The sequence below is a fragment of the Pelobates fuscus genome, chromosome 4, assembly GCF_036172605.1.
Source record: "Pelobates fuscus isolate aPelFus1 chromosome 4, aPelFus1.pri, whole genome shotgun sequence".
Classification (NCBI taxonomy): domain Eukaryota; kingdom Metazoa; phylum Chordata; class Amphibia; order Anura; family Pelobatidae; genus Pelobates; species Pelobates fuscus.
In genome coordinates, this window is record NC_086320.1 from 4,398,889 (window position 1) to 4,423,971 (window position 25,083).

At 48.8% G+C, this 25,083-nt stretch overlaps 1 protein-coding gene across 1 annotated transcript in view; it reads left to right on the forward strand.

Annotated features, from left to right (window-relative positions):
- LOC134608248 (flap endonuclease 1-like) overlaps nucleotides 1–25,083 on the forward strand; it is a 268,100-nt gene that overhangs the window by 142,519 nt on the left and 100,498 nt on the right. The window contains exon 6 of the mRNA XM_063450916.1: nucleotides 6,883–7,019. Within this exon, the coding sequence (XP_063306986.1) occupies nucleotides 6,883–7,019 (137 nt within the window). The remainder of the gene's footprint in view (nucleotides 1–6,882; nucleotides 7,020–25,083) is intronic.

Here is a 25,083-nt window from a genome sequence, read left to right on the forward strand (position 1 = left end):
TATATCTATATCCTTTTGGTTTGCCTTAATACATTTTCTTTATTACTCCATTTATCGTGTCCTAGAATTATTTCTCTGCTAAGTTGGTTCCCACACTTAAAGGGACAGTGCTGTTGCAGGGCAGCACCCCTTCATGTCATGACACTGCCGTACACACAGACACTCGGCGGTCACACCCACTGCTGTACACAAAGACACTCGGCATTCAGACACTCCCTGCCGTACACACAGACACTCGGCATTCAACCACTCACTGCCATATCCTTGATCTTTCTGCTGCCTTTGACACTTTTTATCATCAACAGCTTCTTCTCATTCTCCGTAATCTCGTTCTACAAGATAGTCAAGGTCCCTGTGCTCTGCCGAAGACCTACGTCTATCCTCTGTCCGTACTCTCACCTCTGATACTCGCCTCCAAGACTTCTCCAGGGTTGCACCTCTTCTGTGGAACCCCCTTCACTTCTCCGTTAGACTTTCACCCAGTCTCCACTCCTTCAAAAAATCTTTGAAAACACACTTCTTAAGGACAGCATATCTGTGACTGACCGCCTGGCACCCCGACCGTGTGCCTCCGTCAGTCGATGCTACTAGTGCTTACCGAGGGCTCCCAGCATTCATAACAGGCCAGGGCCATCATAATCCTCCCCCTCGGGCCTGTCGTGCTCAGCCATCCAGGGGGGTATGCCGACCCGTATACCACCACAGGGCCTGGTAGGTGTCGTCTAGCCAAAGCTACTTCCATACCAGGCCTCGAGTTCTGCCACCCACTCATTCAGGGGCTGCTCTCCCAGGAGAGGCATCCGCAGCGCCACTCGCATCTGTCGCCGCTGCTCATCACTGGGTAGACTCTCGCCTCGCCAAAGCTGTATGCCCTTCAGGGCCTCATACCAGACGTATTTCCAGACAGCATCCCTCCAGTCCAGGTCATCCTCCTCCTCCTCGTATAAGAACGCTGTTCGGGGACTAGCTGGTTCCATACTGCTGTAGCCAGGGGCACTGTACAGGGACTAGCGTTGCCCTCAATATAAATCCATGAACGGTGTCTCCGAGCTGCTTCTCCTCACACTAGGCAGCCATCCCACCGCTTGCCATCATATGTGACGGACCGTCTGGCACCCCAACCAGGTGCCTCCGTCAGCCGATGCTCCTAGTGCTTACAGAGGGCTCCAAGCACTCCACAGACACCAAGTGCAGTATACTCCACAGTTCCCAAGTGCAGTATTACAGCTTGGCTGGGAACTCGCCGTCCACCACCCACCATGGACCCAAGACCAGGATCCAGCTTCCAGTGGGTGAACCTCTCCTACTCCAGAGAGCGTAGCAGGAACAGCTCTTAAAAGAGCTATAGTGATATAGCAATCCCCCCAAATACAGCCATTTCTCCCACACATGAGATGAGACTCTATGTTGAGGAACAGAATTTTAATGGAGGCACACTGGCCTTTTATGCAAGTCTCCCAACAAGGGTGACACCCAGGTGAACCTTGTTGGGCACAGGGACACAAAGTGAACAACCAATAAAAACAGAGTCATACAGTGAGACACTCCCATACACAAACAATAGAATCCCTCCTCTGTGCTTGGGAGATAATTGAAACAGGAACTGTACTAATCTATGTGGGGATATTTATGGGATGATAATAGTAAACAGTTGAGTATTGCCCACTATTTCAATTCTCAGATCCCAAAGATCGTTATCATGTAAGTGAAATGTATTCCAAATAAATAAAATCACAATTTGTTATAAAAATAGATACAATTTATTGTGACAAATTAAATAATAATAATAAGTAACATGCGTGACAATAATCAATGAATATTTAGTATAACATCAGTATGCATACAATGGCAATACATTCCAATGGCTGACACAGTATAGAATCTACAACATTAGCTGTCAAGACAAGATTTATGACGGTACTTCACAGAGAACGAAAGTGAAACTTACACACACAGAAAAGCTTTCTTTCACACAGCTTGCAGCATAAGGCCATAAAACTTTAGCTAACAGTTAGAATAACCCTTTCAATGCTGGCTAGACCTCCTAGGTAATTAAGATCTATTCTCATGTAATTTTAAATAAAATAACATTTAAACCAGCTCATTAGTCATTTCCTGGAACCATCCAATAAGAGTAATCTACCATGTTCTATAAGCAGAATTTTAATTTGCCTAAACAGATATTTTAGCTTATTTTAGAGCAAATCAATACACCTGGATAAATAACACGATATGCTAACATGTGATTGTAACCACATTAATATATAATTATTCTTTTCCCACCTGCAGAATGGAATGGTTATAACTATATATTCTTTAGTAACTAAGATTTCTAAATATCGAAATCTGATCGTGATTTATCCAGTCATATATCATGCTATTAGAAAAATGTAATTAATTTAGATTAATTAAATGAAACCAGTATAATTACCAGTTAGGTAGATATTCTCATCATATGAGTAGGTAGTCTCAGGAACTTGTTTGGATTTCTCACTCTGACTCTGCTTTTCTTTCTTAGCCTGCGATCCTGACTTCTTACGATCGCCTCCACTGCTCACTTCCCCCGACTCTTTGACTTAGCCCCTCTCTTCCCGTTGTCTTAACTTTTTAAAGGGAAAAATTCTCTGTTCGTCACTAGGTGATAGACCAATAGAAAACTGGAGGTGTGGTTACCTTCCAGATAGCAATTTAAGAATTTGATCTATAGAGGGCAGTCTCATCCCACTAAACATTCCTATCCAGAAAAGCGTTAACTTTTCCTGGTGACGATTTTGACGTAATTTGGCTTATCTATATGGCTGCCATAATTTTAAATTTACTTGTCAGTTCAAAGCATTTGCTTTGGATTTTGCCCAGACAGTGTGTCTCCAATTCCTGCTGTAATTTCTAAAATTGACAGTTTAAACTTAGTCTCACCTTTCACTTACAATGGGAATCTTGTAAAATTTAGAAAGTAAAATTAATTACTAATCTTCTCTGTCACTAATGTCTGGGTTTAGAATTATTTCTATTCCATTAACATTTAGGCAGAGCATCCATCCCTCTATATTACTGCATATCACTTGGTTTGTATATACAAAGCATTCCTTAGCTCAGTTAGTGTTTGGTTACAAAGAGGATAGAAATTTGTGTCTTTGTTAGCTTGAAATCCAAAATGGAGTCTGCTCTGTTCTGAGTGATTCAGGCAGTATACACTTTTAATTTCTATCATAGCACAAAATGTCTGCCGATATAAATATCCTGACATCTAACTCAATTATCGCCAAGCTCAGAAAAACATACAATTTTATGAAACCCCCTTAACAACACATAAAACCCCATAAAAGTTACATTCCCTGATAGCCCCGATCTGGGTGAACAACATATCCAAAAATCACCCAGATCGGTTCAGGGGTTCAGAAATGTCCTTGAAATCATAGTTTTGACCGACCGTGCACATGGTCCAATGCCCCAAACAGTTCCAGGGAAATCAGTGCTAACATTCGGTCAAGTTTGGTAGACTTTTACAGATTTCCCTGCCGGGCCCATAGTCTGTGGGCAGGAGACTGGCAATCAGGCCCCTCCAAGTACAAGTGGCGAGGTTACTTTCGCCACAATATCATTTAAACTGTTAGCAGGTTTTCATACCCCCCCATGACTCGTCTCCTGCAACTGTCAAAAATAACCTACTAAGTTCTCAGTTAATACTCTTCTAGCAACTTATACCAGTGACAGATCCCTCTATCTCGGAATTACTGTTATTTTATGCTCCTTCGTCTGTTTGTTCGTGCACTTCCCTGTCCGGACGGGCCCTATGTTATTTCCCAGTTTCGCCGAACTATTTGCTGAATGGCCGGCCACCCAGTGGGGAAGTGTGCTGCTTGGCCTCATTAGAACGTTGTGGTTAACCGCAGTAACTTCCCCTTGTTAAATGGTCGACTGGGTGGTCGTCGTTCATATGAACGAACACTAGGCGGTGGCCATCTTGGACATACGAATGCCCAGTGGTGTTCCTCGACGATTTTGTGGAACTATAAACGGCTACTATTTTCACACGAACACCGCTGAAAGCCGCCGACCTCCCTTCATCTGTTTTCCCATTCATACGAACACCGTCCGTTCGTTACATTTTCCTACGAACAGAGCCACCCCAGATAGCCATCCCATGGAGCCCATTTGTATAACGAAAGACTGTGTGAACGACTTTGACTCCATGGCGATTGAACTGTGTGTATGGGATCTGAGCGCTATTCGGTAATATTGTGCGCTCAGATCCAGGCTATCTGGGGATTCGTTGAATGTGTGAATTCGGTTCGTGAGTTTTAAAGTTATGTATTTTTATGCATTTTTATTAGCATGTACAAAATGGAGATTTTGCTCTATCCTTGGAGATAATTGAATTACTTCCCAATTATCTCCAGGATAGAGAGGAGGGTCCACCACACCTAAAGGGGAGTGTTTATAGCCAAACTGTTCTCATTGGCTACTGTATTACTTTTGTCAGTTTTCTACCAGGTCCCCTAGGGGAGTGTCCACCTCGTGGAAGACCTGCATAAATACCGCTGCCGTACACACAGACACTCGGCATTCAGACAATTACTCGCTGCCGTACACACAGACACTCAGCATTCAGACAATCACTCGCTGCCATACACACTGCCGTACACACAGACACTTAGCATCAGACAGTCAATTTGCATATTCATGTACGTTTGCATATTGCCATTTCTGCAGACAGGAGAGATGTTTTATGTTAATTATTGTCTTTCCCACCTCTTTATCAATATGTAATTATGCTTTTATAAGTTCCTGTATGTAGTCTAATGTGATTTGACTGTTTGTATTTTTATTGAGTTGTCACAGCAATCTTGTTGTAATAATCATATGGGCTAGTCCCAAGAAAAATAAAGTTTTTTATGTCAGTTCCTTTTGGAACTTGTCTTGTTTGGATTTGTAGGGATCCCTGTAGCCCTGGGATAAATCAAAATAACTAGTCCTGAGAGCCGCAGTTGCCTTTGTACAATAACTATTGTTACGGTTCACCCAGGTATACAAGGGGTTAACACCGTTAAGGACGTTCACCTTCCGAAGGGAGAAGCAGCTAACGAACACTCCAACCAGCCGAACAGGAACCATACGAAATACTCCACGATCCAAACAGCCGAATGAGAAACCATACGAATAATAATCCCCCCAATGACGAGACAAAGCTCCGTATTGAGGGTCAAGCAGTGATCTGCTTAATCGGGACTACCTGCCCGGTATTTATGCAGGTCTTCCACCAGGTGGACACTCCCCTAGGGGACCTGGTGGAAAACAAATATAATGCAGTAACCAATGGAAACACTTTGGCTATAAACACTCCCCTTTTACTGTACATAACCATCCTCTCTATCCTGGAGATAATTGGGAAGTAACTCAATTATCTCCCAGGATAGAGGCTAAACTCCAATTTACTCGAGATGGAGTAAATGTGTAAAAATACATAATATGACAATAAACGAAGGAAATATATAGGTTCAACATATTCCTAGATAGCTTGGATCTGAGCGCACATTATTACCCAATGGCGCTCAGATCCCATGAACATAGTCCAATCGCCATGGAGCCAAAGTCTGGTACATAGTCTTTCGGTATACGAATAGGCTCCATGGGATAGCTATCTGAGGTGAGTCTATTCGTGTGGTAAAACTACCGAACAGGATCGTGTTCGTTTGTAAGATCCATGTGAGAAAGGAGGTCGGCGGCTTCAGCGGTGTTCGTGCGATTCAGTGTCCGTTTTTAGTTCCATACGATTCTCGACGAACACCGCTGGGCATTCGTATGTCCAAGATGGCTACCCAGCCTACCTTCGACAATTAGGAAGTGTCTGTGGTTAACCACAACGTTCTAATGAGGCCAAGAGGTTCCATGCTGGGTGGCCGACCGTTTGGCAGTTCATTCGGGAGTTGAGGAAACAAACGAACGGGGTGTACGGACAGGCAATTAACCGAACAAACTGACGAACCAAGAAGGATAAGAAATAGTTCAAATGCAGATTAATCTGTCACAACTATAATCACTGTAAGTAGAGCTATACCTGCCTGGAGGTAAGGCTGAAGTGGAAAAGGCAGGGAGCTTTTAACTCTGGAAGCTGGACCCTGGTCCAGGGTGGGAAGCAACGGCGAGACTCCGGCCATGCTGCAGTGGCTAGGGGCTGAAGTGCTGATGGTCTCCCGGCGATAGCTACGTAGCGTGTTTGGCGGAGGGACCCAGTTGGGGTACCAGGTGGTCTGCCACACTGCCGTACACAAAGACTCAGCATTCAGACACTCACTGCTGTACACACAGACACTTAGCATCAGACAATCACTGCCGTACACTCAGCATTCAGAAAATCCCTGCCATATACACAGACACTTTGCTTCAGACAGTCACTTACTGCCGTACACACACTTAGCATTAGACACACAATCACTGCCACACACATACATATTCACTCCCAGACACACACGCACTCACTGCCACACGCACTCACTAACTGCCAAACACGCACTCACTCACTGCCACACACACACACACTGACACACGCACTCACTACCACACACACTCACTCACTGCCAAACGTGCACAAACACACACTCACTGCCAAACACGCACTCACTCACTGCCAAACACACACTGTGCTGTGTGTCAGTTTATGGTATTTGGTGATGTAGTTCTCACAATTCCAGGTGCCTATTTCTGCTTGGCTTGTGTCCCATGTTTTGAGATTTGGTCACCATACCTGGCTCCTATACAGAAGGATGGGTGTGATGGTTGTTTGTGTCTCTGAGTGTCTGACTGTCTGGTTTGTCTTTCCATCTGTCTGTGCCAGTTTTTGTCTCTCAGCATTACTCAGTTTTTCATTACCTGTGTAAGTAGGCTCCAGGTGAAGCAGAAGCAACATGTGCCTCGCTGGTGGCAAAAGGCCTGGCGTGGGGCACAGTGACTGAAGATCTGGATGCATTGCCTTTTGGGAGCACACGCATGATCCGACACCTTAAAGCAAATCAAACCGAGTGAGTCATGATACTTTATGTTCACATACGTCAAAGAGTTAATTAGCCAGCAGGGTATGTTATCACAGTGTTAATGGGCGTATTATAGGGTGAATCACCAGCAGGGTATGTTATCACAGTGTTAACGGGCGTATTATAGGGTGAATCACCAGTGGGTATGTTATTACAGGGTTAATGGGCGTATTATAGGGTGAATCACCAGCAGGGTATGTTATCGCAGTGTTAACGGGCGTATTATAGGGTGAATCACCAGTGGGTATGTTATTACAGGGTTAACGGGTGTATTATAGGGTGAATCACCAGCAGGGTATGTTATCACAGGGTTAACGGGCGTATTATAGTGTGAATCACCAGCGGGTATGTTATTACAGGGTTAATGGGCGTATAATAGGTTGAATCACCAGCGGGTATGTTATCACAGGGTTAATGGGCGTATTATAGGGTGAATCACCAGCAGGGTATGTTATCACAGGGTTAACGGGCGTATTATAGGGTGAATCACCAGCGGGTATGTTATCACAGGGTTAACGGGCGTATTATAGGGTGAATCACCAGCGGGTATGTTATTACAGGGTTAATGGGCGTATTATAGGGTGAATCTCCAGCGGGTATGTTATCACAGGGTTAACGGGCGTATTATAGGGTGAATCACCAGCAGGGTATGTTATCGCAGTGTTAACGGGCGTATTATAGGGTGAATCTCCAGCGGGTATGTTATTACAGGGTTAACGGGTGTATTATAGGGTGAATCACCATGGGGTATGTTATTACAGGGTTAACGGGTGTATTATAGGGTGAATCACCAGGGGGTATGTTATTACAGGGTTAATGGGCGTATTATAGGGTGAATCACCAGCAGGGTATGTTATCACAGTGTTAACGGGTGTATTATAGGGTGAATCACCAGCGGGTATGTTATTACAGGGTTAACGGGTGTATTATAGTGTGAATCACCAGCGGGTATGTTATTACAGGGTTAATGGGCGTATTATAGGGTGAATCACCAGCGGGTATGTTATTACAGGGTTAATGGGCGTATTATAGGGTGAATCACCAGCGGGTATGTTATCACAGGGTTAACAGGTGTATTATAGGGTGAATCACCAGCAGGGTATGTTATCACAGGGTTAACGGGCGTATTATAGGGTGAATCACCAGCGGGTATGTTATTACAGGGTTAACGGGTGTATTATAGGGTGAATCACCAGCGGGTATGTTATTACAGGGTTAATGGGCGTATTATAGGGTGAATCACCAGCGGGTATGTTATTACAGGGTTAAAGGGCGTGAATCACCAGCAGGGTATGTTATTACAGGGTTAACGGGTGTATTATAGGGTGAATCACCAGCAGGGTATGTTATCACAGGGTTAACAGGCGTATTATAGGGTGAATCACCAGCGGGTATGTTATCACAGGGTTAACGGGCGTATTATAGCGTGAATCACCAGCGGGTATGTTATTACAGGGTTAACGGGCGTATTATAGGGTGAATATCCAGCGGGTATGTTATTACAGGGTTAACGGGCGTATTATAGGGTGAATCACCAGCAGGTATGTTATTACAGGGTTAACGGGTGTATTATAGGGTGAATCACCAGCAGGGTATGTTATTACAGGGTTAACGGGTGTATTATAGGGTGAATCACCAGTGGGTATGTTATTACAGGGTTAATGGGCGTATAATAGGTTGAATCACCAGCGGGTATGTTATCACAGGGTTAATGGGTGTATTATAGGGTGAATCACCAGCAGGGTATGTTATCACAGGGTTAACGGGCGTATTATAGGGTGAATCACCAGCGGGTATGTTATCACAGGGTTAACGGGCGTATTATAGGGTGAATCACCAGCGGGTATGTTATTACAGGGTTAACGGGCGTATTATAGGGTGAATCACCAGCGGGTATGTTATTACAGGGTTAATGGGCGTATTATAGGGTGAATCACCAGTGGGTATGTTATTACAGGGTTAACGGGCGTATTATAGGGTGAATCTCTAGCGGGTATGTTATTACAGGGTTAATGGGCGTATTATAGGGTGAATCACCAGCAGGGTATGTTATCGCAGTGTTAACGGGCGTATTATAGGGTGAATCACCAGTGGGTATGTTATTACAGGGTTAACGGGTGCATTATAGGGTGAATCACCAGCAGGGTATGTTATCACAGGGTTAACGGGCGTATTATAGTGTGAATCACCAGCGGGTATGTTATTACAGGGTTAATGGGCGTATAATAGGTTGAATCACCAGCGGGTATGTTATCACAGGGTTAATGGGCGTATTATAGGGTGAATCACCAGCAGGGTATGTTATCACAGGGTTAACGGGCGTATTATAGGGTGAATCACCAGCGGGTATGTTATCACAGGGTTAACGGGCGTATTATAGGGTGAATCACCAGCGGGTATGTTATTACAGGGTTAATGGGCGTATTATAGGGTGAATCTCCAGCGGGTATGTTATCACAGGGTTAACGGGCGTATTATAGGGTGAATCACCAGCAGGGTATGTTATCACAGTGTTAACGGGCGTATTATAGGGTGAATCACCAGCAGGGTATGTTATCACAGTGTTAACGGGCGTATTATAGGGTGAATCACCAGTGGGTATGTTATTACAGGGTTAATGGGCGTATTATAGGGTGAATCACCAGCAGGGTATGTTATCGCAGTGTTAACGGGCGTATTATAGGGTGAATCTCCAGCGGGTATGTTATTACAGGGTTAACGGGTGTATTATAGGGTGAATCACCAGGGGGTATGTTATTACAGGGTTAATGGGCGTATTATAGGGTGAATCACCAGCAGGGTATGTTATCACAGTGTTAACGGGTGTATTATAGGGTGAATCACCAGCTGGTATGTTATTACAGGGTTAACGGGTGTATTATAGTGTGAATCACCAGCGGGTATGTTATTACAGGGTTAATGGGCGTATTATAGGGTGAATCACCAGCGGGTATGTTATTACAGGGTTAATGGGCGTATTATAAGGTGAATCACCAGCGGGTATGTTATCACAGGGTTAACAGGTGTATTATAGGGTGAATCACCAGCAGGGTATGTTATCACAGGGTTAACGGGCGTATTATAGGGTGAATCACCAGCGGGTATGTTATTACAGGGTTAACGGGTGTATTATAGGGTGAATCACCAGCGTGTATGTTATTACAGGGTTAATGGGCGTATTATAGGGTGAATCACCAGCGGGTATGTTATTACAGGGTTAAAGGGCGTGAATCACCAGCAGGGTATGTTATTACAGGGTTAACGGGTGTATTATATGGTGAATCACCAGCGGGTATGTTATCACAGGGTTAATGGGCGTATTATAGGGTGAATCACCAGCAGGGTATGTTATCACAGGGTTAACGGGCGTATTATAGGGTGAATCACCAGCGGGTATGTTATCACAGGGTTAACGGGCGTATTATAGCGTGAATCACCAGCGGGTATGTTATTACAGGGTTAACAGGCGTATTATAGGGTGAGTAACCAGCAGGGTATGTTATTACAGGGTTAATGGGCGTATTATAGGGTGAATCTCCAGCAGGTATGTTATTACAGGGTTAACGGGTGTATTATAGGGTGAATCACCAGCAGGGTATGTTATTACAGGGTTAACGGGTGTATTATAGGGTGAATCACCAGTGGGTATGTTATTACAGGGTTAATGGGCGTATAATAGGTTGAATCACCAGCGGGTATGTTATCACAGGGTTAATGGGTGTATTATAGGGTGAATCACCAGCAGGGTATGTTATCACAGGGTTAACGGGCGTATTATAGGGTGAATCACCAGCGGGTATGTTATCACAGGGTTAACGGGCGTATTATAGGGTGAATCACCAGCGGGTATGTTATTACAGGGTTAACGGGCGTATTATAGGGTGAATCACCAGCGGGTATGTTATTACAGGGTTAATGGGCGTATTATAGGGTGAATCACCAGTGGGTATGTTATTACAGGGTTAACGGGCGTATTATAGGGTGAATCTCTAGCGGGTATGTTATTACAGGGTTAATGGGCGTATTATAGGGTGAATCACCAGCAGGGTATGTTATCGCAGTGTTAACGGGCGTATTATAGGGTGAATCTCCAGCGGGTATGTTATTACAGGGTTAACGGGTGTATTATAGGGTGAATCACCAGGGGGTATGTTATTACAGGGTTAATGGGCGTATTATAGGGTGAATCTCCAGCGGGTATGTTATTACAGGGTTAACGGGTGTATTATAGGGTGAATCACCAGGGGGTATGTTATTACAGGGTTAATGGGCGTATTATAGGGTGAATCACCAGCAGGGTATGTTATCACAGTGTTAACGGGCGTATTATAGGGTGAATCACCAGCAGGGTATGTTATCACAGTGTTAACGGGCGTATTATAGGGTGAATCACCAGTGGGTATGTTATTACAGGGTTAATGGGCGTATTATAGGGTGAATCTCCAGCGGGTATGTTATTACAGGGTTAACGGGCGTATTATAGGGTGAATCACCAGCAGGGTATGTTATTACAGGGTTAACGGGCGTATTATAGGGTGAATCACCAGGGGGTATGTTATTACAGGGTTAATGGGCGTATTATAGGGTGAATCACCAGCAGGGTATGTTATCACAGTGTTAACGGGCGTATTATAGGGTGAATCACCAGTGGGTATGTTATTACAGGGTTATCGAGTGTATTATAGGGTGAATCACCAGCGGGTATGTTATTACAGGGTTAATGGACGTATTATAGGGTGAATCACCAGCGGGTATGTTATTACAGGGTTAATGGACGTATTATAGGGTGAATCACCAGCGGGTATGTTATTACAGGGTTAACGGGTGTATTATAGGGTGAATCACCAGTGGGTATGTTATTACAGGGTTAATGGGCGTATAATAGGTTGAATCACCAGCGGGTATGTTATCACAGGGTTAATGGGCGTATTATAGGGTGAATCACCAGCAGGGTATGTTATCACATGGTTAACGGGCGTATTATAGGGTGAATCACCAGCGGGTATGTTATCACAGGGTTAACGGGCGTATTATAGGGTGAATCACCAGCGGGTATGTTATTACAGGGTTAACGGGCGTATTATAGGGTGAATCACCAGCGGGTATGTTATTACAGGGTTAACGGGCGTATTATAGGGTGAATCTCCAGCGGGTATGTTATTACAGGGTTAACGGGTGTATTATAGGGTGAATCACCAGGGGGTATGTTATTACAGGGTTAATGGGCGTATTATAGGGTGAATCACCAGCAGGGTATGTTATCACAGTGTTAACGGGCGTATTATAGGGTGAATCACCAGCGGGTATGTTATTACAGGGTTAATGGGCATATTATAGGGTGAATCACCAGCGGGTATGTTATTACAGGTGTGGCAAACCCAGCCACTTCTGACTTATATGTATCGTAGGTTGTCCATAGGCTGAATGTATACTGAAAGTTGTTACCTGTGATAATGCTATGTACAGCCGTTCGCCGTACGAATATGGGCTCCCCAGGTAGACCACACTTTCACCAGTCGTGTGGCACCAAGTAACCGATTGCACTCCGGGTGCAATCGGTATTTAAAGGCTCTCCTTGGTGGCCGCCGATCGGCTACCGACCATGCGGCGGTCGGCCATCTTGGATCCTTTGTCTCTGCAGCGGTGTTCGGTCGTCGAGAGCCTGGAACCGAAAACGGCTACTCAATGATTCGAACACCGCTAGACTTCCAGAGCGGTGGGGAGTACCGCGTTTAGTACATTATGTGCCCCATACATATTCGGTACTTTTAGACCGAATTCCCTGTTTGGATGTATTTTGTGCGGCGTTCGGTTAGTTTAGCTGGGATCGGAGCGGTATTCTCACTAAATGTGCCCACCGACCCCAGCTATCTACCGAACGGTCATTCATCTAAAAGCGAGCTGTAATGGATAAACTACAGATTTCTGTATAAATTGTCGGTTTTGCTCCACGAGGGGATAATCCACTTAATCGTCCATTTTAGTGGGAGTATCCCCCTCGTGCAGCAATGCCTGTTGGGATAATTGCAATGCCTGATGGGAGAAATCCCCTGTAATAACTGTAAGGAAACCCCTTGCACGGGGAACTGCATAAATACGGAAGTCTGTGAATAAAGCGAGTTAGTTGACTCCCAAACTGTGTTTCGTCCGGTTATTGGGAGGATGGGGAATATTGCCGTGCTTTCTGTCTTGACTGTGGATTTCCTGAGGATACCAACGGATATCGTGGACTAATATACTGCGTTCCGTTACAATTGGTGGCAAGCGACGGGATCCGAACCTTACAGCCGAAAAACAGAGTTCGTGTAACTGGAACTACCGAACGAGGAAAGCAAAGGCAATTCGTATGGAGATTGACTATACCATACTGAAGCGACAGACGTTAAAGGAACTACTGGAAGCCAGAGGGAAAGTAGCCAGCAGCAAAAACAAGGCGACAATCATTGCCGAGCTGATGGAGGGAGACCAAGCCCGCAGCGCTACCCCCCCCGGTAGTTATGGAGGAAACACTCTATGAAAGAGAGATGAGGACCAGGCTAGCGTTTTTGCCGCAACCGGTATCAGATGCCATGTTAAATATGGTAATGGCAAATGTGCAGGAATACGTTATGGCACACAGCCCGCAACACACCCTGGCTCGAACCGAGTCAAACCCAGGGTCACTCTACAACCCAGTAAAGCCCAAGATCCCGTACCAGGCCTTCAGGGCTTTTTGCGAGGAAAAGGACGAGATAGACGGGTACTTGCAGGACTTTGAAAGACTGTGTGATCTGCATGAGCTAGAACGGTCCGTATGGGTGCAACTGCTAGCAAGCAAACTAGCAGGTCGGGCAGCCGAAGCGTACCGTGCTGTACCCAGTGAGGACAGCAAAGATTATGCCAAAGTAAAGCGTGCAATCTTGGAGAGGTATGCCATTACCCCGGAGGCATACCGGCGCAAGTTCCGACACTTACGCAAACCAGAGCGAGATTCGCACGCAGAATGGGCACACAAATTAGATCAAGCCTCCCAAGGGTGGATCCAGGCCAGCAACGCCACCACCATGGAGGAATTACGCCAGCTGATGTTGCTGGAACAATTTTTTAATGGACTATCCCCGGAGACGCAAGAATGGGTACGGGATAGGAAACCCCTTACCCTAACGGAAGCGGCTAGATTGGCCGATCAACATTTCGATGCCCGGAGACCCCAGGGACCCGTAGCCAAAAGCTACTCCCGACCCCCAGGACTACCTAGCGCTACAACACCCCTAGCACCCACCGCTGCCCCGTTCCGTCCCTCACAAGGACAGATACCACCACCGTCCAGATACAACGGGCGGGCAAACATCCAATGCCATTCCTGCAAACAATGGGGGCATATGGCCCGAGAGTGCAACCAGAATCGCAGCCGGCCCACCTGGACTCAGGGCCGTCCAAACCCAGCACCCAGGGCGGCTGCTCACCATTACCAGAGGGACTCCGCCACTCAGGATGTATGGAGTGTGCAGGCGGAGGAACCTCTGGGCATATTGCACGAGGTCATGTCGGTCCGAGCCACTGATAACCGGCAACATCACCGACAACTAGTAACTCTGGAGGGGACCGAAGTGCAGGGTCTGCGAGATTCGGGAGCTACCTTAACCCTGGTAGCCCCCCATTTGGTTTCAGAGGGCACGCATACCGGCGGATCAGTGGCCGTTCGGGTAGCCGGGGGAGCTGTATACCGGCTACCCACGGCGAAAGTACATTTGAACTGGGGTGCGGGAGAGGGGACAATAGAAGTGGGACTAATGCAGAACTTACCAGCAGATGTTGTGTTAGGGAATGATTTGGGTCAGATGACCTCTGCCTTTGTTCCTCAGGCACCCTACCAGGAAGCCCATCCGGTAACCACACGGCAACAGGCACGCACCACGGCTACACCGATACACTCTGAGGCTCAGGTAAGAGACCACGACCCTCACCCGACTTACATATCCTGGGATACCCCGACTACCTTTATCACCGAAGTACAGACCGATCCCACTCTACAAGTCTATAGGGACCGGGCACAAGCTGTACAGGCCGGGCTAGAGGGGGAGCATTTCACGTGGGAAAAAGAGTTACTGTACCGTGTCACGGCCAAGGACGTGGGGGGGTCCGTCACCTTAACGAACAAACAACTAGTGGTACCTCGGAAGTATAGGCAGGAGCTGCTCAGAATTGCTCATGATATCCCCTTATCAGGGCACCTAGGGATGACCCGTACCCGGTACCGCCTAACGCACGCGTTTTTCTGGCCCGGAATCTCACAGGATGTGCGACAATATTGCACATCCTGCGACGTCTGCCAGAGAGTAGGAAAACGAGGGGATCGCCACAAGGCCAAGTTATGTCCCCTTCCCATTATCGCCGAACCCTTCAGCAGGGTCGCAGTCGATATAATAGGGCCCCTGCCAAAACCCAGTCCTTCTGGGAAGAAATATATTTTAACTGTGGTGGACTACGCCACCCGATATCCCGAAGCGGTAGCCCTCTCTAACATTCACGCTGAAACCGTGGCGGAAGCTCTCATAAAGGTATTTTCCCGAGTAGGGTTCCCCCAGGAGATAATATCTGACCGAGGCACCCAATTTACTGCTGAGGTTACCCAACAGATGTGGAAAGTGTGTGGCATTAAGCCCATAGTCAATTCAGCCTACCACCCCCAGTCCAATGGACTATGCGAACGCTTCAATGGGACGCTGAAGCAGATGCTTCGGACGTTCGGGGAGACCCACAAAGACTGGGAGAGGTTTCTACCTCACCTGCTCTTTGCGTATAGAGAGGTTCCCCAAGAATCGACCGGGTTCTCCCCATTCGAACTACTGTTCGGGAGGAGAGTACGGGGACCTTTAAACTTAATTAGGGAGCACTGGGAGGGGGAGAGTATCGCTAGCGAAACCCCTATAGTATCGTACGTACTGGAGTTCCGAGACCGACTGGAGGCGCTAACCCAGGCCGTACACACCAACCTCCAGGCGGCCCAACAACGTCAGCGGCGATGGTACGATAGGGGAGCCAGAGACCGCAGCTTTCAAGTGGGGCAGAAGGTTTTAATTTTAAAACCTGTCCGCGCCGATAAGCTGCAGGCCATCTGGCAAGGCCCATACCAGGTAGTGGAGCAGCGATGCGACACTACCTATGTGATTGGCCCCTGCTCCGGGGTAGGGAAGAGACGCATGCTTCACGTCAACCTGCTCAAACCCTACCACGAGCGGATAGAGGATGTGACGGCAATCTGTGCCTCAGCCATGGAAGATCAGGAGAACTTACCATTACCTGATCTGCTAGAACAGGAAGAGCCGGTAGAGCCCTCCCGGGGGGTTCAACTGGGGGAGCGGCTAAGCCCTCGTGAGCGTGCCCAGATACAGGCGCTGATCGTAGCTAAAGGGGCTACGTTCTCTAATGTACCTGGGTACACTCCGCTGGCCACCCACCGGGTTGAAACCCCGGGACAGCTACCTATGCGGCAGGCCCCATATAGGGTCCCGGAATCAGTCCGGACTCATATGAAGGCCGAGCTGGATGAGATGCTGCAGTTAGGGGTTATCGAGCCCTCCGATAGCCCCTGGGCATCGCCGGTAGTCCTGGTACCTAAAAAGGACGGCACGACCCGATTCTGCGTTGACTACCGGAGGCTGAATGACAAGACCGTGTCTGACGCCTACCCGATGCCCCGTATAGACGAACTGCTAGATAAAATGGCACGGGGCCAGTATCTCACTACAATTGACTTATGTAAGGGATACTGTCAGATTCCTTTAGCCGATGATGCCATCCCCAAGTCGGCGTTTGTCACCCCGTTTGGCCTGTACCAGTTCAAGGTCATGCCCTTCGGGATGAAAAACGCTCCGGCTACTTTTCAGCGGATGGTAGATCGACTACTGGACGGCTTCCAGGACTATGCCTGTGCCTACCTGGACGACATAGCCATCTTCAGCCAGACTTGGGAAGATCACCTCCAACATATAGGGGCGATCCTAGATCGTATTGGGGGAGCGGGGTTAACGCTGAAACCGAGTAAGTGCCACATCGGGATGGCCGAGGTACAGTACCTAGGACACCGAGTAGGGTGTGGGCAGCAGAGACCCGAGCCAGCCAAAATTGAGGCCGTGGCCAAGTGGCCTACCCCCAGGACCAAAACCCAGGTGCTAGCGTTTCTAGGGACCGCAGGGTATTATAGGAAATTTGTACCCGACTACAGTACCCTGGCCAAACCCCTGACGGACCTGACCAAAAAGAACCTTCCCCGACTGGTTGTCTGGGCCCCAGAGTGTGAGCAGGCATTCCAACAGCTCAAGACCGCACTAACTAATGCTCCTGTGTTAATGGCTCCTGATCCAACTAAAAGATTTCTTGTCCACACAGACGCTTCAATGTTTGGATTGGGGGCAGTGCTGAGCCAAGTGGGAGCCGATGGCGGAGAACATCCCGTAGCCTACTTAAGCCGCAAGTTATTACCCCGCGAAGTAAGCTACGCCGCCATTGAGAAAGAATGCCTGGCCGTGGTGTGGGCCCTTAAAAAGTTACAGCCGTATTTGTATGGACAACCTTTTTCCTTACTCACAGATCATAACCCGTTGGTATGGCTAAACCGTGTATCTGGAGACAATGCCCTGGAGTTTGGCGCTGCAGCCCTTTGACTTTACCATCCACTACCGACCAGGAAAACAAAACGGTAACGCCGACGGGTTGTCCAGACAAACAGAATTAGAAAAATGATCTGTGAGTACTCCCCCGGACATCCCCAAGCCGATCCGTTGGGATCAGACTGTGTATGCCGGCTTGGTTCTGGGGGAGCATTGTGGCAAACCCAGCCACTTCTGACTTATATGTATCGTAGGTTGTCCATAGGCTGAATGTATACTGAAAGTTGTTACCTGTGATAATGCTATGTACAGCCGTTCGCCGTACGAATATGGGCTCCCCAGGTAGACCACACTTTTACCAGTCGTGTGGCACCAAGTAACCGATTGCACTCCGGTATTTAAAGGCTCTCCTTGGTGGCCGCCGATCGGCTACCGACCATGCGGCGGTCGGCCATCTTGGATCCTTTGTCTCTGCAGCGGTGTTCGGTCGTCGAGAGCCTGGAACCGAAAACGGCTACTCAATGATTCGAACACCGCTAGACTTCCAGAGCGGTGGGGAGTACCGCGTTTAGTACATTATGTGCCCCATACATATTCGGTACTTTTAGACCGAATTCCCTGTTTGGATGTATTTTGTGCGGCGTTCGGTTAGTTTAGCTGGGATCGGAGCGGTATTCTCACTAAATGTGCCCACCGACCCCAGCTATCTACCGAACGGTCATTCATCTAAAAGCGAGCTGTAATGGATAAACTACAGATTTCTGTATAAATTGTCGGTTTTGCTCCACGAGGGGATAATCCACTTAATCGTCCATTTTAGTGGGAGTATCCCCCTCGTGCAGCAATGCCTGTTGGGATAATTGCAATGCCTGATGGGAGAAATCCCCTGTAATAACTGTAAGGAAACCCCTTGCACGGGGAACTGCATAAATACGGAAGTCTGTGAATAAAGCGAGTTAGTTGACTCCCAAACTGTGTTTCGTCCGGTTATTGGGAGGATGGGGAATATTGCCGTGCTTTCTGTCTTGACTGTGGATTTCCTGAGGATACCAACGGATATCGTGGACTAATATACTGCGTTCCGTTACAATTGGTGGCAAGCGACGGGATCCGAACCTTACAGCCGAAAAACAGAGTTCGTGTAACTGGAACTACCGAACGAGGAAAGCAAAGGCAATTCGTATGGAGATTGACTATACCATACTGAAGCGACAGACGTTAAAGGAACTACTGGAAGCCAGAGGGAAAGTAGCCAGCAGCAAAAACAAGGCGACAATCATTGCCGAGCTGATGGAGGGAGACCAAGCCCGCAGCGCTACCCCCCCGGTAGTTATGGAGGAAACACTCTATGAAAGAGAGATGAGGACCAGGCTAGCGTTTTTGCCGCAACCGGTATCAGATGCCATGTTAAATATGGTAATGGCAAATGTGCAGGAATACGTTATGGCACACAGCCCGCAACACACCCTGGCTCGAACCGAGTCAAACCCAGGGTCACTCTACAACCCAGTAAAGCCCAAGATCCCGTACCAGGCCTTCAGGGCTTTTTGCGAGGAAAAGGACGAGATAGACGGGTACTTGCAGGACTTTGAAAGACTGTGTGATCTGCATGAGCTAGAACGGTCCGTATGGGTGCAACTGCTAGCAAGCAAACTAGCAGGTCGGGCAGCCGAAGCGTACCGTGCTGTACCCAGTGAGGACAGCAAAGATTATGCCAAAGTAAAGCGTGCAATCTTGGAGAGGTATGCCATTACCCCGGAGGCATACCGGCGCAAGTTCCGACACTTACGCAAACCAGAGCGAGATTCGCACGCAGAATGGGCACACAAATTAGATCAAGCCTCCCAAGGGTGGATCCAGGCCAGCAACGCCACCACCATGGAGGAATTACGCCAGCTGATGTTGCTGGAACAATTTTTTAATGGACTATCCCCGGAGACGCAAGAATGGGTACGGGATAGGAAACCCCTTACCCTAACGGAAGCGGCTAGATTGGCCGATCAACATTTCGATGCCCGGAGACCCCAGGGACCCGTAGCCAAAAGCTACTCCCGACCCCCAGGACTACCTAGCGCTACAACACCCCTAGCACCCACCGCTGCCCCGTTCCGTCCCTCACAAGGACAGATACCACCACCGTCCAGATACAACGGGCGGGCAAACATCCAATGCCATTCCTGCAAACAATGGGGGCATATGGCCCGAGAGTGCAACCAGAATCGCAGCCGGCCCACCTGGACTCAGGGCCGTCCAAACCCAGCACCCAGGGCGGCTGCTCACCATTACCAGAGGGACTCCGCCACTCAGGATGTATGGAGTGTGCAGGCGGAGGAACCTCTGGGCATATTGCACGAGGTCATGTCGGTCCGAGCCACTGATAACCGGCAACATCACCGACAACTAGTAACTCTGGAGGGGACCGAAGTGCAGGGTCTGCGAGATTCGGGAGCTACCTTAACCCTGGTAGCCCCCCATTTGGTTTCAGAGGGCACGCATACCGGCGGATCAGTGGCCGTTCGGGTAGCCGGGGGAGCTGTATACCGGCTACCCACGGCGAAAGTACATTTGAACTGGGGTGCGGGAGAGGGGACAATAGAAGTGGGACTAATGCAGAACTTACCAGCAGATGTTGTGTTAGGGAATGATTTGGGTCAGATGACCTCTGCCTTTGTTCCTCAGGCACCCTACCAGGAAGCCCATCCGGTAACCACACGGCAACAGGCACGCACCACGGCTACACCGATACACTCTGAGGCTCAGGTAAGAGACCACGACCCTCACCCGACTTACATATCCTGGGATACCCCGACTACCTTTATCACCGAAGTACAGACCGATCCCACTCTACAAGTCTATAGGGACCGGGCACAAGCTGTACAGGCCGGGCTAGAGGGGGAGCATTTCACGTGGGAAAAAGAGTTACTGTACCGTGTCACGGCCAAGGACGTGGGGGGGTCCGTCACCTTAACGAACAAACAACTAGTGGTACCTCGGAAGTATAGGCAGGAGCTGCTCAGAATTGCTCATGATATCCCCTTATCAGGGCACCTAGGGATGACCCGTACCCGGTACCGCCTAACGCACGCGTTTTTCTGGCCCGGAATCTCACAGGATGTGCGACAATATTGCACATCCTGCGACGTCTGCCAGAGAGTAGGAAAACGAGGGGATCGCCACAAGGCCAAGTTATGTCCCCTTCCCATTATCGCCGAACCCTTCAGCAGGGTCGCAGTCGATATAATAGGGCCCCTGCCAAAACCCAGTCCTTCTGGGAAGAAATATATTTTAACTGTGGTGGACTACGCCACCCGATATCCCGAAGCGGTAGCCCTCTCTAACATTCACGCTGAAACCGTGGCGGAAGCTCTCATAAAGGTATTTTCCCGAGTAGGGTTCCCCCAGGAGATAATATCTGACCGAGGCACCCAATTTACTGCTGAGGTTACCCAACAGATGTGGAAAGTGTGTGGCATTAAGCCCATAGTCAATTCAGCCTACCACCCCCAGTCCAATGGACTATGCGAACGCTTCAATGGGACGCTGAAGCAGATGCTTCGGACGTTCGGGGAGACCCACAAAGACTGGGAGAGGTTTCTACCTCACCTGCTCTTTGCGTATAGAGAGGTTCCCCAAGAATCGACCGGGTTCTCCCCATTCGAACTACTGTTCGGGAGGAGAGTACGGGGACCTTTAAACTTAATTAGGGAGCACTGGGAGGGGGAGAGTATCGCTAGCGAAACCCCTATAGTATCGTACGTACTGGAGTTCCGAGACCGACTGGAGGCGCTAACCCAGGCCGTACACACCAACCTCCAGGCGGCCCAACAACGTCAGCGGCGATGGTACGATAGGGGAGCCAGAGACCGCAGCTTTCAAGTGGGGCAGAAGGTTTTAATTTTAAAACCTGTCCGCGCCGATAAGCTGCAGGCCATCTGGCAAGGCCCATACCAGGTAGTGGAGCAGCGATGCGACACTACCTATGTGATTGGCCCCTGCTCCGGGGTAGGGAAGAGACGCATGCTTCACGTCAACCTGCTCAAACCCTACCACGAGCGGATAGAGGATGTGACGGCAATCTGTGCCTCAGCCATGGAAGATCAGGAGAACTTACCATTACCTGATCTGCTAGAACAGGAAGAGCCGGTAGAGCCCTCCCGGGGGGTTCAACTGGGGGAGCGGCTAAGCCCTCGTGAGCGTGCCCAGATACAGGCGCTGATCGTAGCTAAAGGGGCTACGTTCTCTAATGTACCTGGGTACACTCCGCTGGCCACCCACCGGGTTGAAACCCCGGGACAGCTACCTATGCGGCAGGCCCCATATAGGGTCCCGGAATCAGTCCGGACTCATATGAAGGCCGAGCTGGATGAGATGCTGCAGTTAGGGGTTATCGAGCCCTCCGATAGCCCCTGGGCATCGCCGGTAGTCCTGGTACCTAAAAAGGACGGCACGACCCGATTCTGCGTTGACTACCGGAGGCTGAATGACAAGACCGTGTCTGACGCCTACCCGATGCCCCGTATAGACGAACTGCTAGATAAAATGGCACGGGGCCAGTATCTCACTACAATTGACTTATGTAAGGGATACTGTCAGATTCCTTTAGCCGATGATGCCATCCCCAAGTCGGCGTTTGTCACCCCGTTTGGCCTGTACCAGTTCAAGGTCATGCCCTTCGGGATGAAAAACGCTCCGGCTACTTTTCAGCGGATGGTAGATCGACTACTGGACGGCTTCCAGGACTATGCCTGTGCCTACCTGGACGACATAGCCATCTTCAGCCAGACTTGGGAAGATCACCTCCAACATATAGGGGCGATCCTAGATCGTATTGGGGGAGCGGGGTTAACGCTGAAACCGAGTAAGTGCCACATCGGGATGGCCGAGGTACAGTACCTAGGACACCGAGTAGGGTGTGGGCAGCAGAGACCCGAGCCAGCCAAAATTGAGGCCGTGGCCAAGTGGCCTACCCCCAGGACCAAAACCCAGGTGCTAGCGTTTCTAGGGACCGCAGGGTATTATAGGAAATTTGTACCCGACTACAGTACCCTGGCCAAACCCCTGACGGACCTGACCAAAAAGAACCTTCCCCGACTGGTTGTCTGGGCCCCAGAGTGTGAGCAGGCATTCCAACAGCTCAAGACCGCACTAACTAATGCTCCTGTGTTAATGGCTCCTGATCCAACTAAAAGATTTCTTGTCCACACAGACGCTTCAATGTTTGGATTGGGGGCAGTGCTGAGCCAAGTGGGAGCCGATGGCGGAGAACATCCCGTAGCCTACTTAAGCCGCAAGTTATTACCCCGCGAAGTAAGCTACGCCGCCATTGAGAAAGAATGCCTGGCCGTGGTGTGGGCCCTTAAAAAGTTACAGCCGTATTTGTATGGACAACCTTTTTCCTTACTCACAGATCATAACCCGTTGGTATGGCTAAACCGTGTATCTGGAGACAATGCCCTGGAGTTTGGCGCTGCAGCCCTTTGACTTTACCATCCACTACCGACCAGGAAAACAAAACGGTAACGCCGACGGGTTGTCCAGACAAACAGAATTAGAAAAATGATCTGTGAGTACTCCCCCGGACATCCCCAAGCCGATCCGTTGGGATCAGACTGTGTATGCCGGCTTGGTTCTGGGGGAGCATTGTGGCAAACCCAGCCACTTCTGACTTATATGTATCGTAGGTTGTCCATAGGCTGAATGTATACTGAAAGTTGTTACCTGTGATAATGCTATGTACAGCCGTTCGCCGTACGAATATGGGCTCCCCAGGTAGACCACACTTTCACCAGTCGTGTGGCACCAAGTAACCGATTGCACTCCGGGTGCAATCGGTATTTAAAGGCTCTCCTTGGTGGCCGCCGATCGGCTACCGACCATGCGGCGGTCGGCCATCTTGGATCCTTTGTCTCTGCAGCGGTGTTCGGTCGTCGAGAGCCTGGAACCGAAAACGGCTACTCAATGATTCGAACACCGCTAGACTTCCAGAGCGGTGGGGAGTACCGCGTTTAGTACATTATGTGCCCCATACATATTCGGTACTTTTAGACCGAATTCCCTGTTTGGATGTATTTTGTGCGGCGTTCGGTTAGTTTAGCTGGGATCGGAGCGGTATTCTCACTAAATGTGCCCACCGACCCCAGCTATCTACCGAACGGTCATTCATCTAAAAGCGAGCTGTAATGGATAAACTACAGATTTCTGTATAAATTGTCGGTTTTGCTCTACGAGGGGATAATCCACTTAATCGTCCATTTTAGTGGGAGTATCCCCCTCGTGCAGCAATGCCTGTTGGGATAATTGCAATGCCTGATGGGAGAAATCCCCTGTAATAACTGTAAGGAAACCCCTTGCACGGGGAACTGCATAAATACGGAAGTCTGTGAATAAAGCGAGTTAGTTGACTCCCAAACTGTGTTTCGTCCGGTTATTGGGAGGATGGGGAATATTGCCGTGCTTTCTGTCTTGACTGTGGATTTCCTGAGGATACCAACGGATATCGTGGACTAATATACTGCGTTCCGTTACAATTGGTGGCAAGCGACGGGATCCGAACCTTACAGCCGAAAAACAGAGTTCGTGTAACTGGAACTACCGAACGAGGAAAGCAAAGGCAATTCGTATGGAGATTGACTATACCATACTGAAGCGACAGACGTTAAAGGAACTACTGGAAGCCAGAGGGAAAGTAGCCAGCAGCAAAAACAAGGCGACAATCATTGCCGAGCTGATGGAGGGAGACCAAGCCCGCAGCGCTACCCCCCCGGTAGTTATGGAGGAAACACTCTATGAAAGAGAGATGAGGACCAGGCTAGCGTTTTTGCCGCAACCGGTATCAGATGCCATGTTAAATATGGTAATGGCAAATGTGCAGGAATACGTTATGGCACACAGCCCGCAACACACCCTGGCTCGAACCGAGTCAAACCCAGGGTCACTCTACAACCCAGTAAAGCCCAAGATCCCGTACCAGGCCTTCAGGGCTTTTTGCGAGGAAAAGGACGAGATAGACGGGTACTTGCAGGACTTTGAAAGACTGTGTGATCTGCATGAGCTAGAACGGTCCGTATGGGTGCAACTGCTAGCAAGCAAACTAGCAGGTCGGGCAGCCGAAGCGTACCGTGCTGTACCCAGTGAGGACAGCAAAGATTATGCCAAAGTAAAGCGTGCAATCTTGGAGAGGTATGCCATTACCCCGGAGGCATACCGGCGCAAGTTCCGACACTTACGCAAACCAGAGCGAGATTCGCACGCAGAATGGGCACACAAATTAGATCAAGCCTCCCAAGGGTGGATCCAGGCCAGCAACGCCACCACCATGGAGGAATTACGCCAGCTGATGTTGCTGGAACAATTTTTTAATGGACTATCCCCGGAGACGCAAGAATGGGTACGGGATAGGAAACCCCTTACCCTAACGGAAGCGGCTAGATTGGCCGATCAACATTTCGATGCCCGGAGAC